General features: G+C 46.1%; 1 protein-coding gene across 1 annotated transcript in view; it reads right to left on the bottom strand.

The window, feature by feature from the left end:
• Positions 1 to 301: 301 nt before the first annotated feature.
• NPFFR1 (neuropeptide FF receptor 1) overlaps positions 302 to 16,152 on the bottom strand; it is a 37,871-nt gene continuing 22,020 nt past the window's right edge. Inside the window, exons 7-8 of the mRNA XM_084845650.1 lie at positions 3,726 to 3,825; positions 302 to 1,193 (exon numbers count right to left, since the gene is read on the bottom strand). Coding sequence (XP_084701776.1) covers positions 302 to 1,193; positions 3,726 to 3,825 — 992 coding nt within the window. The remainder of the gene's footprint in view (positions 1,194 to 3,725; positions 3,826 to 16,152) is intronic.

The following is a 16,152-nucleotide window of genomic DNA, read 5'->3' as shown; positions in this document are numbered from 1 at the left end:
AGGCCTGGATCCCAAAATCTCATCTGAGGCCGTTCTGCACATACATGAGGTTTTAACAGGGCAATATGCATTTATAAACTGAAATGCTTCATAAAAACTGGCCTGTGCCATACTGAAGTATGAAAACTTGGGACCAGAAGAAGAAGGGGAAGTTCCCCAAATGTCATATCCTTTCACTTAAACGGTTACAGTGGCAAAGGGTTGAGAAGCTTACTTGAAGTGTGTTTGGTTCACATGTTCAGAAAATAACATAATGATATCTAGCAAAGTCCACCATATGTCAGAAGACTCTCAAATATCCTTAGATATCCCAAGCTGGGATGCTGACGGTATTGGGAGAGCAGCTTTTACTGTCCAAATCCTCCACCATCAGCCCATGATGAGCTACCCGTCCAGTCCTCACAGGAAACAATCCTGTTCTTAAAAGACTACTTTGGCCAGACTCGGAGGGCTGTGCTGAGTCACTGCCGTGAACTTCAACAAAAATCCGATTGCGTGCCCCAAAAAGGAATCCACTGTTGTTCTGATCAGAATAGGTATCCTTGTGTTCCCTTTCCATGGAGCAGAGCGGAACTTTGAAGGCCTCTTGGAAGCCTCTCCGGAAGTTTTCATTGAAGTACCCATAGATGATTGGGTTAATGCTGCTGTTAAAGAAAGCCAGCCAATGGGCAAATGGGAAAAAATAAACTGTAACAAGGTTGAGTTGATACTCAGTGAGGTTCCCGTAGTCTGTCAGCAGCATTAATGTCCACAAGGGCAACCAAGAGAGTGTGAAGAATAATGCCACAATGATCAACATATTGATCACTTTGATCTTCCTTCTGGAGACCCTTCTCCCCTCATGCTCCTCCGACTGGGAGCCTCGTATGGATGCCGAGGATTTGAAGAGTTTGAAGGCAATCCGAGCATACATGATCACAATTGAGGTGAGAGGGGCAAGGTAAATGTGAGAGAAAAGAACAGTGGTGTAGATTTTGCGCATCTCTTTGTCTGGCCAGGCCTCCCAGCAGGAGTAGAGCGGGTAGGAATTGTTGTAGACATCTAGCATGAAATGGTATTCATCCCTAGTGACAGTCAAGGTGACTGCAGAGGGGCACATGATGATTAGAGCTAAGACCCAAATGATAACAATGGTGATCAGGGCTTTCTGTAGGCTTAGTTTCTGTCTGAATGGGTACACTATACAACGGAACCTAGGACAGAAGGAAAAAGCAATATATTCAGATATTGGAGCAGGAGTAAGAAACAAGTATTTCCTTCATGGTCTGCTGAGGTGATTGTGGCATGTACTAGAACACATGCTCAAAGGGCCTTTTGTTAAGTGACACCTGGAGGATGCCCTTGGCAGTCCACATTCCCCCCCCTCCCCAGGTGGGGTGTTAAGCGCAACATACAAAAAATCCTTGTTTTAGTCCTCACCTTCTAGCATCTCTAAAAGCAGTGGAGGCTGGTGGGTCCAATGTCAGTGGGGCTGTCTCCACTCTGGGTTTCACTCAGAACTCTAAAGGAGCTATCCAAGGTATTGAACTTGTTTTGGGGATACAGTTCAGCCCTGGGTTTAGCACCTTGGATAGCTCCTTTAGAGTTCTGTCTGGTTCTCACTAAAACCCAGTGCAGATTCACAGACCCACTGACATCAGAGCCATCAGCCTCCACTGTCTAAAAGGAGATGATAATTGTGGGACAAAAATCATTCAAAGGAAGCGTTTGTACAAACTGATCCAACAAGTTCTTGTTAGCAAATGTCAGCTGCAAACTACTTCACAGGATTCTTGTGATGATAAAATGGAATAACCCATATATATATACCACCCTGAGCTCCTTGGGAGAAGGATGGCATTATTATTATTTATTATTATTCTATCCCACTGTTTCATTGAAGTATTCAAAAAATACTAACAAGAAGTCAAAAACAATGCAATAGGTAGTAAATTCTTAGAGACATCTTAAAGCAATAATGAAAATGTGATATAAAAATAATAAGAGTTAAAATATTATACACACACACACACACGCACGCACACCATTTTCCATAGCTGATGGAGAGGATTATGTTTGGGACCAGTGGAAGCTATTAAGTATGTATGGTTGGTTTGTGTTCATTGGTATGGAGTATCCTGAGGCAGAAGATACCTGCTTTTGCCAGTGATTTAAAAAACATATTTATGTATTTCCATGTTTTCTGCATAGGTAAATGCTGCCAAAAACAAAGGAACATGATTTAGGAGATTTGTCCCAATGTATTTTGCATCTGTATTTATTTCCCCCGCTCCCAGAAATGGTGTGCTTAATAGCCTACACCCTCCGGATGTATGGGACTACAACTCCCATCAGCCCATGCTCATCAGGATGATGTAGTCCCATCATCCCCATGCTGGTCAGGAGATGTAGTCCAATACATCTGGAGGGCATCAGGTTTAGGGAGGCTGGCCTACACCCTTGATATATGTTTCTTTATTACAGTTTGACATCCTGCACTTGAGTTCAAGTAGTATTGTCATTCTCTCCATTGTTCTTCAAATCTATACATATTCTACTGTATGGGATTCCAGGGAGTTGTGATTAGGGTCAGGTAGAATGAAAAAAAAAATCAAACTACAGACAGAAAGCCAAAGTAGCCCAGTTGTTTGGAAGCTGGCAGGGCTAGCAAATTTGTTTTCCGGACCACAATGGGTCTCAGTCCTTTCATTCTCAAATCCACTCCTGTTTTCCCCTCCAAGCTTTCTTTGTTTCAGCATCCAAATTTAGGAAAAAAGAAAAAGCCTTGTTGTTGGAAAAAGCCTTCCCCAACCTGGCACCAACCAGATGTGTTGGGGCACAGCTCCCAGAATCCCCCAGTCAGTTAGTTTGGGGAAGGCTGTGTTAAACCTTTGGAAGTCAGAAACTCTTGCTGACCTATGGCACATCACCATGATGTCTACCAGGATATCCTGATCTACCTTCTGCCCAGCCCTGATCTAGCAGTATAAGGTATTCATATATATCAGGCTATGGCAAACCTAGACAGCATAGTAAGAAGCAGAGACATCACCTTGCCGACAAAGGTCCGTCTAATCAAAGCTATGGTTTTCCCAGTGGTAATGTATGGCTGTGAGAGCTGGACTATAAGGAAGGCTGAGCGTCGAAGAATTGATGCTTTCGAACTGTGGTGCTGGAGAAGACTCTTACGAGTCCCCTGGACTGCAAGGAGGTCAAATCAGTCCATCCTAAAGGAAATCAACCCTGAGTGCTCATTGGAAGGACAGATAATGAAGCTGAAGCTCCAATATTTTGGCCACCTAATGCGAAGAGAAAACTCCCTGGAAAAGACCCTGATGCTGGGAAAGACTGAAGGCAAAAGGAGAAGGGGACGGCAGAGGATGAGATGGCTAGATAGCATCACGGATGCAATGAATATGAACTTGAGCACGCTCCGGGAGAGAGCGCAGGACAGGAAGGCCTGGCGTGCTATGGTCCATGGGGTCACGAAGAGTCGGACACGACTGAACGACTGAACAACAACAAATATATCAGGGATGGGCAACTTGTGGCCTTCTAGATGTTTGGGCCAACAACTCCCATGATCCCTCACCATTGGCTATGCTGGTAAGGGTGATGGGAGTTGTAGGCCAAAACAAGTTGCCCACCTCAATGTATGTTCTTAGGTAAGGTTTCTATGACTTTGTGACTTAACTTCCTGATTGCAGGGAAAGCTCTAGAAAACAAAACTACCGATGCAAACTTACCTTTCTACTGCAATGGCCACCAGAGTGAACACGGAAGCTGAGACAGACATCCCTTGGACCAGCCCACTCATTTTACACATGATAACATCAAACGGCCAGCCTGGAATGATACGGAGAGAGTCACTGCAATGTATTTACATAAAAGGCCCCAACAGAGAATAATTTAACCAGCACATAGCAAGCCTATGCCTTGTTCAAGGGGTGCTAACCCACGCAAAATTTAACATAAAAGTCAGCTTGAGAAACATTTGATTGGCATTTTGCAGAGGGAAACTCTACACTTAGCTGCAGAGTTCTCTGGCTGGAAAGACAGGAAAAAGGGAAGTGGAGAAGAGCACAATGGGAGATTTATTAAAACGTGTTCTTAATCTGTATGCCTGCCACTCAGAACGTGGGGGAAGGGAATCACCCTGGCTAGGGTTGGTGGGAGTTGTAGTCCAACACACCTGGAAGACACCAGGTTGGGAAAAGCTGTGCTAGACTGCACTGAACTCACCAGCATCCACTTCAGATTGGACTATACAGTAAGGCAGAGTGAAACAGCTGCCTCAGTTAGCAGATTCTGACCACCATTAAAGGACAGCCCATTGTCAATTATTTAATGTATTATCATTAGGGCTGCAATCTTGGGTTGCTGTAATTGGTAATACACTAGAAACACATATTTCTTCTATGCACTATTCAGTGTGCTGAGGTCCATTGATTTGAATGGGTCTAGGCATGCTTAGTTCTGCACAGGATCAAGTCTGTAAAGCTTCCGCTGATTGACTGGTGGGGTCCAACTGCACCGGATGAATCCAAGAGCACATTTCTTTGTGAGGTTGGCTTGGTTATGTTTCGACTATAATAAGGAATTAAGAAATCTTGGGTTGAATCCAGACTTAGAATAGATCCATTGAAATCAATGGGATTTAGGTTTGTCATGACTAACAAGTCCCATTGATTTCAGTTGGGTTGCTCTAAGCATAACTAAGGGCTTCTCTACATGAGTGATGTATTGCATGCTCGTGATTGGCCACTCACGGAAGTTTGCGTGCCCTTTACACAACGTCGCCAACCTCCAGGGTGTCTCCTGTACTTTTCCACAGTTATTCCACTTTCAAAAAGATTGGAGATAAGCTGAAATAAAAATTAATGGGGCATATCAGCAGTGTGTAATGCCAGCATAGTGCTATAATTCAGCCACTAGATGGCGTTGTTTCATTGAACATATACAGCATTGCTGAGAAAGGAAGTTTTCAATTCCACATCACGTGCTTGCTGTCCAAAGGAGCCTGTCGTAATCCTGCAAAGAAAATGGAAGCAGAAAGCCCCGGTAAAGTTGCAGGCCTGGTGCGGAAATGCTCTCAGCCTGGATCCAACGAATTTCTTTCTAATAATGGGTTGCATCCAAAGTCTCATGGAGCAGAACTCCACAAACTGGATGATCCCACAGGTGGAGTGGGGGGAGGTGACTTTTGCTGCTTCCTCCTCACCCCTACAACTCCCATGCCTCCGAAAATCTGCCCTGGAGTGTTGGATAATAGGAATGACTTCGCATACCTCCAGACACTAGGGGGTGATAATGTTCTGGAGCTTGATCAGTTCCTATTTCTGCTCCCTCCCCTTCCTCTTCCTTCTTCCTTCTTTTTCCTCTGTCTCTGCAGCAAGCACCATGTGGCTCTCTCCCTGAAGGAAGCAAGTAACCATATATCATGCCTTCACTTACTTACACTCACACACCCAACTTTAGGGGGGTGCTTGTAGTTGAACAGCGTCAGATAGCCTTCTCTGACAACGTGTGTGAGAGCCTTTACCCTGTGTTTATTGCCTCCGGTACTAAATGCTGTGCTGCCACACTTTCTCTATATAAAGCAACTCTGCTGTAAGTCACACATGACTCTCCAGCAGGGAGACTCTCCAGAAAGTATGTGGGATGGTACCGGCAACTACAGGGGAAGGAGGAATTGGTGAAGATCTCCACCCTGCCTCCTCCTTCCAACAGAGAGCTGGATCCACTCCCAGAAAGAGCCCTCCCATTCATAGAGGGGCAACTCTGGATTGAATCCCCCGGACTGGCAGCTGTTACTTATTAAATTGTGTTTGTGAGGTGAGTTGAAGCCCTCAGTTCAACTAATGTGGTGTCAGTCAGCAGTGGCCACATCCAGCCATCAACTAGGCAACAAGCATAGACTCTGCAAGCACAAGAAACTCCCAGCAGTGTTCTCCCCTACCCCCACTCCCATCTGCATGGAGGGCGCCCTTACATGTTTACCTAGCATGGGTCCTTTTCACACAGGTGCTGGGTGTGGATGCAGGGGGCATGGCTAGTGGGCATGATCCCACTACCTACCTCGCAGATTTGGTACCCGCAACATACTGAATGCCTGAATAGGGCTTATAACAGGCTCAAAAGTTCAGGAAAAGGCAGGAAGAGCCATTTGATTCCAAAACATTTGGACATTTAGAAAATTTCATCAGAAAGATAAACTGAAAAGATTCTCAGAGATGTCATTTATTTATTTATTTATTGTTGTTGTTGTTGTTATTTACAAGATTTATATACCATATCTGAGGAGTGGTGTACAATACAAAAGGAGGGGGGGTTAAATAAAAATGTCTTCAGCAGGCACCAAAAATGACACAATGTTGGTGCCTGCCTAACATCAACAGGCAGGGAGTTCCACAGAGCGGGAGCCAATACACTAAAGGCTGTAGCCCCACCAGCCATTTTTCCGCCATGGCATTTGCTACAGTAGGAGAGGGGCCGGCAGGATTCTCTGGAGCAGCTGCCTGCCCTCTGTTTCCTCATTGCGTGCCCCCCCTTTTGCTGCCACGTCAGCTCTACGGAGAGCCCCACAGCAACTTCTTCTGGCCGCATGGCTCTCCATAGAGCTGATGCAGTGGCAGTAAGGGGAAAGGGGAGTGCAATGCAGCAGGGGTGGTAGCACGTGCCTTCTTCCATGTTAGGTGGCAAGAAAGCTTGTGCTGGGGCTGTTCCAAATGGACTGCAGATCCATGCAGAGACACCAGGAGTCACTCATTTCAATACCAGGCATACAAGCAGAAATGCTCCATACATTCTGGAGAATAAGGAACTATCTGGGGGTGGGGGTGGGGGGGATCTTCACGACAATGGAATGAGAAGCGCGTTGGAGTATTATCCGGATTTTTATGGGATCGGCTTTGGTCCGTCAGGGCACATGAAGCAAGAAAAGCTGACTGTACTGCACCTTAAAAATCCGCTTTTCATAGGTCACACAGCACTTGAAAGGAACATACTTCCAGGTTAGATGGAGGGAGTAGAACGCCTGATCATACCACATTTAAAGCAGAGGGATGGGCACAGAACAGCTGAATCACAGGGGAACCAAATTAAAGAAGAAAAAACAGAGTAAAAATGCAGCTTCCCCACATGTAAACTCCGGAGCGGCTACAGACTGACCATGACATCATGTCCTGCAAAGGACCTCCAAATGGTCCCAATCTGCAGCAAATTACCCATGAAGACAGGCCCCAGGTTAGTGTGGAATCATCCAGATAGAGTACCTGTAGTCCTCATTTTGTTATCAAGAGCACACTCCTCCCCTTTATCCTACTAATTCAGGCAGGCTTCAGTTCTTCCAGAGATACAGTCAGGGCCAGAAATATTGGAACAAGAATAACTGTTTTGGCAGTTGGCCTCTGTACACCACCACATTGAAGTTGAAAGGAAACGCACTCAGATGGGAGCGAAGTCAGGACTTTCAGCTGTAATTCAAGGGGTTTGACAAAAGTGGGGCACTAACCATTCCGGAAGGACAGCCAGTGGCATACACACACCCCCATCGCTGGTGGCTCATAAGTAATGGAACAAATGGCTGACAAGCAGCTGCATGGCCAGGTGTGGCCTGTTTCCTGGGTACCCCATGACCAATCAAGCAGATAAAAGGCCTGGAGATGGTTCTGAGTGTTACATCTGCATCTGGTAGCTGTTCACTGAAACCCCCAACATGAGGTCCAAAGAGGTGTCCATGCGAGTGAAGGAGGCCATCATTAGGCTGAGGAAACTAAATAAACCCATCAGAGAGATAGCAAAAACAGTGGGAGTGGCCAATACAACAGTTTGGAACATCCTGAAAAAGAAGGACTTAACTGGCAAGCTCAGCAACAGCAAAAGGCCTGGCAGACCACGGAAGACAACTAAAGTGGATGACCGCAGAATTCTGCTCATGGTGAAGAGGAACCCTTTCACAACATCTAGCCAGGTCAAGAACGCTCTTGCGGAGGTAGGCATGTCATTGTCAACATCTACAGTCAAGAGATGGCTTTAGGACTGTAAATACAGAGGCTTCACCACAAGGTGCAAACCACTGGTAATGCTCAAGAACAGACAGGCCAGATTAGCTTTTGCCAGCAAACACCTAAAAAGGCCTGCCCAGTTCTGGAATAAGATTATTTGGACTGATGAAACCAAGATTAACTTGTACCAGAATGGTGGGAAGAGAAAAGTATGGATAAGGAAAGGAACAGCTCATGATTCAAGGCATACCACATCATCTGTCAAACATGGTGGAGGCAGGGTTATGGCATGGGCATGCATGGCTGCCAATGGAACCGGGTCACTGGTGTTTATTGATGACCTGACTGCTGATAAAAGCAGCAGGATGAATTCTGAAGTGTATAGGGCTATAGTTTCTGCTCAGATTGAGCCGAATGCTGCCAAACTGATAGCGCTTCATAACGCAGATGGATAATGACCCAAAACATACAGCAAAAGCTACCCAAGAGTTTCTCAAGGCAAAGAAGTGGGATGTTCTTCAATGGCCAAGTCGGTCACCTGATCTCAACCCAATAGAGCATGCTTTTCACTTCCTGAAGACAAGACTGAAGGCAGAAAGACCCACAAACAAGCAGCAGCTGAAGGCAGCTGCAGTAAAGGCCTGGCAAAGCATCTTGAGGGAGGAAACTCAGCATTTGGTCATGTCCATGGGTTCCAGAGTTCTGGCAGTCATTGACTGCAGAGGATTTTCATCCAGGTATTAAAGGCGATCCTTAAGTTTGAAATGATGTTGGTTTGTTCCATTACTTATGAGCCACCAACGATGGGGGTGTGTGCATGCCACTGGCTGTACTTCCTGAATGGTTAGTGCCCCACTTTTGTCAAACCCCTTGAATTACAGCTGAAAGTCCTGACTTCTCTCCCATCTGGGTGTGTTTCCTTTCCACTTCAATGTGGTGGTGTACAGAGGCCAACTGCCAAAACAGTTACCCTTCTTCCAATATTTCTGACCCTGACTGTATTTTATATTTGCAAAAGACTGTAAGATATATCCTCTTAGAGGTGGGAAATAAGCAAAGTAAACCAGTTATAGTTGCAAAATTGAACTCGGGCAGTAAATAGTTATCTGAACCCTTTCCAGCAAAGGGGATGTAGTAGAGTTAAGCTACTTGGGCAGGGTTAACCACCCGCCCAAGAATAGAGATAGTTGATGTCATCAGAAGGGGACAGCCTTGTTTGTGAGGTTAGTTGAAATAAAATATGTCAAAAAGCCAGACCTGTCTCAGCTGAATTAATAGTACATTTTCATACTTCTTTCAAAAAGGTATCTATATCAAAGTTTTGGTGTATGCAAATATATTTGAACTTAATTGGTTTACAGCAGAAGCCTATGCATGTCTACTCAGAAGTAAGCCCCACTGAGTTCAATGGCACTTACTCCCAAGAAACTGTGTATAGGATTGCAACCTTACTCAGTTAAAAGGCAGATGATTAATCATGTTTTTTTAAAAAAATGATTGGCAGCCCTATTTATTACATATATTTACTATGAGGAGTAATTAGGGTTTATCACATTAAACACCAAAACGTCCCAAGTGAGCTCTTATCCATCTTCCCATAGAACATGTCACTTCACTGATAACAGAGCTGTAAGCTCATTGATCATTCCTCTTCAGAGTTACTCCAAAGCCTGGACAATGAACACTGTAAATGTAGTGTTCAGCCTTTTTCCTCTAGATGTCTCCATTCACTGCATGATCACAATCCTCTCCCTCTCTAAATAGGTCAGATCTGTACCTGGCACTCAGCGAGCTGTATGCCACAGCATTGTTCCCCCTTTAGAAGTTTTAAGGGAGAAGCCTCTTTCAAGAGAGAATGAAGAACACCTTTCTGTTTGCAATCATTAACAGATTCCTTCTGTCACTGGTGTCTCATATGATGGTAGATTTTAGCTCATTAGGCATACTCTGAAAGATGCTGTTTGCCAACAATGTCAGCTTTCACTTTTTTTAAAGCAAGTTTCTAGCCCTTATGGTTGCAAAGATTTGAATGGGTAGAGGCAATTCCTAGTGAAATCGCAGAAGTAAAAGGGATTGCTGCATAAGATTACCAGTGGCAGGATTTCAGTGCTATCCCTTTGTCATGGTCAGATCACTTCCAGTTGAGGTTTAGTCTCTTGGCAGCCTTCCCCCTCTGCAAGGGTCGGGGACCTATTAAAATGGTCCGCCCCCGGAGATTAATGGATTCCGATGGATTCCAGAGGGCTCTGGGGGATTTTCCTGCTGGTATGGCTGGTGCTCCTGTCGAAGCCCAGGTCACTCTGTGGAATGCAGAGATGATTCGGGCGGTTGACACGATTGCGCCCAAGCGCCCTCTCCCTCTGAGCAGAGCCCGGCCAGCTCCTTGGTATACACCTAAGCTGAGGGCAATGAAGCAAGAGGGGGGACGGCTAGAACGCAGGTGGAAGAAAACTTGTGCTGAGTCTGACCGAACACAGGTAAGAGCTCACTAGCGAGCCTACTCTGTGGCAGTGAGGGTGGCAAAGAGACAGTCCTTTTCCACCAGCATTGCATCTTCTCAGTGTCGTCCAGTGGAGATTTTCCAGGTGGTTCGTGGCCTGTTACATTCTGAGCTAGGGAGAAAGACTGTGGAACCCTCGGTGGCATGCTGTGATGAGTTTGCAAAGCACTTTGAAGATAAAGTCGCTCAGATTCGTCATGAATTGGACACCATGATTAATGCAGTTCCATTGGTAGAGGCGTTCAGAGCACCATCTGGTCCAGTTTTATTGGATGAGTTTCAGTTACTGAGGCCTGAGGATGCGGACAGTGTGCTTGGCCAAGTCCGGTCAACCACTTGTGTGCTTGATCCTTGCCTTTCATGGCTTATTAAATCAAACAAGGAGGGGTTGTCCGGCTGGGTCCAGGAGGTTGTAAATTCCTCCTTGAGAGAGGGAGTGGTGCCTGCCGCTTTAAAAGAGGCAGTAATTAGACCACTCCTGAAAAAGCCTAACCTGGACCCAGAGGATGTTAACAATTATAGGCCAGTGGCCAACATCCCCTTCCTGGGCAAGGTGCCTGAGTGGGTGGTTGCAGGACAGCTCCAGACACTCTTGAATGAAATGGATTATCTAGATCCATTTCAATCGGGCTTCAGACCTGGTTTTGGAACAGAAACTGCCTTGGTTGCCCTGTGGGATGACCTCTGCTGGGAGAGAGACAGAGGGAGTGCGACCCTGTTGATTCTCCTGGACCTCTCAGTGGCTTTCGATACCATCGACCATGGTATCCTTCTGGATAGGTTGTCTGGGTTGGGAGTAGGAGGCTCTGCACTGCACTGGTTCCGTTCCTACTTGGATGGCCGATTCCAGAAGGTAGTGCTGGGGGATTATTGCTCTGTGCCATGGCAATTGTGCTATGGGGTTCCACAGGGCTCTATTTTATCCCCCATGCTGTTTAACATCTACATGAAACCGCTGGGGGAGGTTATCTGGAGGTGTGGGCTGAGGTGCCATCAATATGCGGATGACACCCAGCTCTACCTCTCTTTCTCATCAAACCCAGGTGAGGCAGTGGCTGTTCTGAATCAGTGTCTGGGCACAGTAATGGACTGGATGAGGGCCAATAAACTGAAACTCCATCCAGACAAGACAGAGGTACTGTTAGTGGGTGGTTCATCTGCCAGGCTAGGTGATATTCAACCTGTTCTGGACGGGGTTGCACTCCCCCTAAAGGATCACGTTCGTAGTTTGGGAATGCTCTTGGACTCAGAACTGTGAACTCAGTGGCACGGATCACTTTTTATCAGCTTAGGCTGGTATACCAACTACACCCTTATCTGGACAGAGATAGCCTAGCTACAGTTATCCATGCTCTGATAACTTCTCATCTGGATTACTGCAATGTGTTATACGTGGGGCTGCCTTTGAAAACAGTCCAGAAACTTCAGCTGGTCCAAAATAGGGCAGCAAGATTGTTAACAGGGACTGGCCAGCGAGCTCATATTATGCCAGTACTTTTCCAGCTGCACTGGCTGCCAGTCCATTTCTGGGCCCAATTCAAAGTGCGGGTATTAACATTCAAAGCCCTAAACAGCTTGGGGCCAGGTTATCTGAAGGATTGCCTCATCCCATATGTGCCTGCCGGGACCTTAAGATCATACTCAGAGGCCCTCCTTTGTGAGCCCCTGCCAAAGAAAGTGAGGTGGGTGGCTACTGGAAGGAGGGCTTTTTCTGCTGTGGCACCCCGGCTTTGGAATGAGCTCCCTAGCGAGGTTCACCTGGCACCTACACTGTATTTTTTCTGGTGCCAGGTGAAGACCTTTTTATTTTCCCAGGCATTTTGGCTTTCTAGACTTTTAGCTTTGCTGTTTTAAATCTGTATTTTAAATCCCTGCATTGCCGCTAGGTTTTATTCTGGCTGTATTGTTATACTGTGGTTTTAATGTTTTATATATTTTATATTGTTGTATTTATTGGTTTTAATTTTTGTGAACCGCCCAGAGTGCTTCAGCTATTGGGCAGTATAGAAATGAAATGAATAAATAAATAATGAAATAAACTTTCTATAACTAGCAGAAACAGAATAATTTATGCAAAACAATATAATATAAGAAGTATACAAATGTATTTAATTTGCATAGTATATACAAGGCTGCAGAATTTGAAGAACTGGTACAGAATACCAACATGATTTAGCCGAGTGTGGGACTTGGTATGCAAGTCGTACATTTCAAAGCATATACAAGGCACCATCTGTTTATGCTGCTATCTCTCTGTGTGTGTATATATGTGTGTGAGTCTGAGCAGCAAACAAGCCACTTTTTGCTTCAGTCCTGCAATTAGAACAGCTACTGAAGACTCTCCATTGACTTCCTGGGCCTCAGCTGAAGGAGTCTTCGAAGTTATTGGTGTGTTCCTGCTCGCTTCACAGCGGTAGTCTTTGATGTGGCAGAAGGGGCATTGCCGAATGACAGCTGTCACTGGATGAGGAAAAAGGCATATGTGGGGCTAACATCCAGACTATCATTCATTGAGGGAAAAATGGGAAAAGCAGGAAAACCCACAGAACATTTCACCAACATCTATCCCCAAATGGCAGCTTTCACGTTCACGGACCTCAAAGATGGAGACATGAATCTGTGTTTGTTATGGCTGAGGAGGGTGCTAGTCACCCTAAACCCCAGTAACTTTTCCAAAACTTAGATTGCTGCACAACAGAGCCTCAGAGAATAAAGATATACCAACTTCGGGTTTTTTGTTTTGTAAAAATCTTGTACGGATTGTAGAAAATAGGCTAAATCAGTGGTTTTCAAGATGTGTGCTTGTGGGGTTCTTTGAAGAACTGGTGCAGGACAGCAAAAACAAAGACAAACCAGCAATAGTGGGCAAGTTTCCCTCAAAAGCAATTTGTCCACTATTGGCCAATTTTCCCTTGCAACCTCAGAAGAATGTAGGGTGCTTTCTACAGTGCTCTCCCAGTTCACACGGGGGGACTGTCAGGCCCAATGGACATGGACAGTGCTTTGCATCAGCTTGGGGTGCTTCCAGAGAAGGTTTTCATAGTGCCATTGCCATGCCTCATGCAGAGAATTTTACAGTGGAGTCCACACATCGTCATCTTCCACTTGTAACCATCCCGTGTTTTCTTGCGTCTTCCATCTTTTTTCTTACTGCAGATTACCCATTAAGGGGGGAAAAGGACAGAATTGCTGCACAATTAGTAGTGCTAGGAGCCCTCCATCTGGAAGCACCCTTCAGGCACCCCCTAGAACATTCCCCCAGAATCCTTTGCAATGTGCTATGGTTCAGTGGTAGGTGTGCCAGGGGCTCCTTGGCAGGAGAATCAAAGGGGAAAGGGTCCTCTGAATATAGAAAGTGTGAAAAGGGCTGGGTGAGAGCAATACGTGTTCTGTCAGGACAAGAAAAAACATATAGATAAAAGGAGAGCTTCAACCTACATAGGAAACATACCAGCATAATAAAAAGCAGAGGTGGGATGGGGCGGGGCAGGCCACTTAATTTTCCACAGGTCAAGAACACATGAAAATGTCACAACAAAGCCAACAGAAGGATCTAGCTGAGACAACAAGCGCTCAGACCCACGATGGGGTGACTTTTTAACATAAAGAGACAGAAGTAGCCAATTTAAAGAATGGCACCTCACTCATGGTACTTGCCACCATTTAACCACAGATATGTGTCTGACAGTCCCATGGTGATAGTATTGCTACAGTTTTATGGTTATAAAAGAGAAAATAATCACAGCAAATACATTTCAAATACACTGAGGGGTTGTTTTATTTGTAACTAGAGAACAGACTCAGATTAACATGGGTTGGAATAGCCCTTAGTTTGATACAGCTAGTCTCCAGGCACAACTGTCAGAGTTAGATAAATTGTGCTTGTTTTGTCTGAGTGAAGCCATGCCTGATAAGGGAGGGGTCTGTCCACTCCATTCCCTTGTGGGGGCAGGCTGCTCCACAGCAGACCAGAGGGAACAGGCCTATAATGGTTTTTCTTGGCTTCCTAATCCCCCATGGCTTCAGAGTGTATGGACTGCAAATAGGGATGTACGAAAGTCACTTACCTTTTCGAAGGGTGACATTCGCAGTGGGGGGGAGGCGCTCCGTCCCTCCCCCTGAAATTCTCTCCGGCCAGCTCCGCTCTGTGGAGATTCCACAGAGCCACCGGCCAGGGCCACCTGCAGCCGGACATCCGGCTGCTGGGCAGCCTGCAGGGACGCAAATGGCAGCAGTCGTAGCCGCTGCCATTTGCGTCCCTGTATTTTGCCGTGATAGGCTACATAAATATTTACGTAGCCTATCACGGCAAAAAACCCACAAAAAAACAGTGGACACAGATGGCAGCGGCTACGGCGTCCGCCATTTGCATTCCCTTTTTTTTGCCGTTTTAGCCTACGTAAATATTTACGTAGGCTATTACGGCCAAAAAAAAAGGGAATGCAAATGGCATAGTGGCCGCCATTTGCGTTCTTTCCCCCCCCCCCCATAATAACTTATGTAAATATTTACGTAGGCTAAAACGGCAAAAAAAAGGGAACACAAATGGCGGCTGCTGTAGCCGCCACTATTTGCGTTCCCTTAGTTAAGCCGTGATAGGCTACATAAATACTTATGTAGCCTATCATGGCTTCTGCAGGGACGCAAATGGCATCTCTGTGTAGCCGTGATAGGCTACGTAAGTATTTACATAGCCTATCCCAGCTATATGGAAGAAGCGAATGGCGGCCACAGATGCGGCTGCCATTCGCAAGTCAGCGCGGACGGCAGCAGATAGGTGCTCCGTTCCGGGCCCATTTCACGGGGCGGGGGGGCTTCATTCCGCCACGGATTTCGGGGGGCCGAATGCCAGTGCATTCATCTCAGCCTCACTGAGATCCGTGGCGGAATTCTCTGACATCCCTAACTGCAAAGCTATGCGCTGTTTAGGGAAGTCTGCCCCTAGTGGCTGAGGATGATAGAATAGTAGTAGGTTGGGAGGGGCCTACAAGGCCATCGAGTCCAACCTCCTGCTCAATGCAGGATGATAGTGTAGGGTTCAATTACGTGGACATATTTAAATTAATTAAGGGCGCAATCCTGTGGAGATAGTCATCAGTCTCCGAACTCTGAGGCTGATGACTATCCAATGCAGGGCGGCTGGAGCACAGAGGCCCTGCATTTCTGGCTAGACAGGCAATTTCGCCTGTCTAGCCAGGGATCTCCGGAGCAGGAGGCGGGGAGGCTGCGTGGCACATATGAAGCTGTGTAACTTGGCTTCCGCAGTCTCCTCCTGTCCCTGCCCCTGAACCATCCCCTTTTACCCCTCCGTGCTCTGTTTCCAAGCGTGGAGACGAAACTGACATGGAGAGAACCATGCCAGCTACGAAAAGTTGGGGAGCGTGGTTTCTGGTGTCATGGCTGTGATGGACATTCAGCTTTGGCCAGGGAGACTCCATTTTAAGTTATCAGCCGTAATAAGATTAGGGCAAGAATGCAAGGCAGAATACTTATGGAAAGGCTTTTGCTTGGAGAAAAGGTGAAAAAGAACAGGATGTAGTTTGTGGGTTTCTGCAGTTTCCTATAGAGCTTGGGGTTAAGCTATTTCCTGTGCAACTGGAAAGCGCCGTATTGTTGATCCTCATAGAGTTGCGTTGCATTGTCTAAAGGTCACAGGAAAACGGGAGG

The sequence above is a fragment of the Heloderma suspectum genome, chromosome 3, assembly GCF_057233095.1.
Source record: "Heloderma suspectum isolate Gila_16-S chromosome 3, 16-S_ref, whole genome shotgun sequence".
Taxonomy (NCBI): Eukaryota; Metazoa; Chordata; class Lepidosauria; order Squamata; family Helodermatidae; genus Heloderma; species Heloderma suspectum.
The sequence above is the reverse complement of the archived record's forward strand: the minus strand, read 5'-3'. Positions and strand labels throughout refer to the sequence as shown.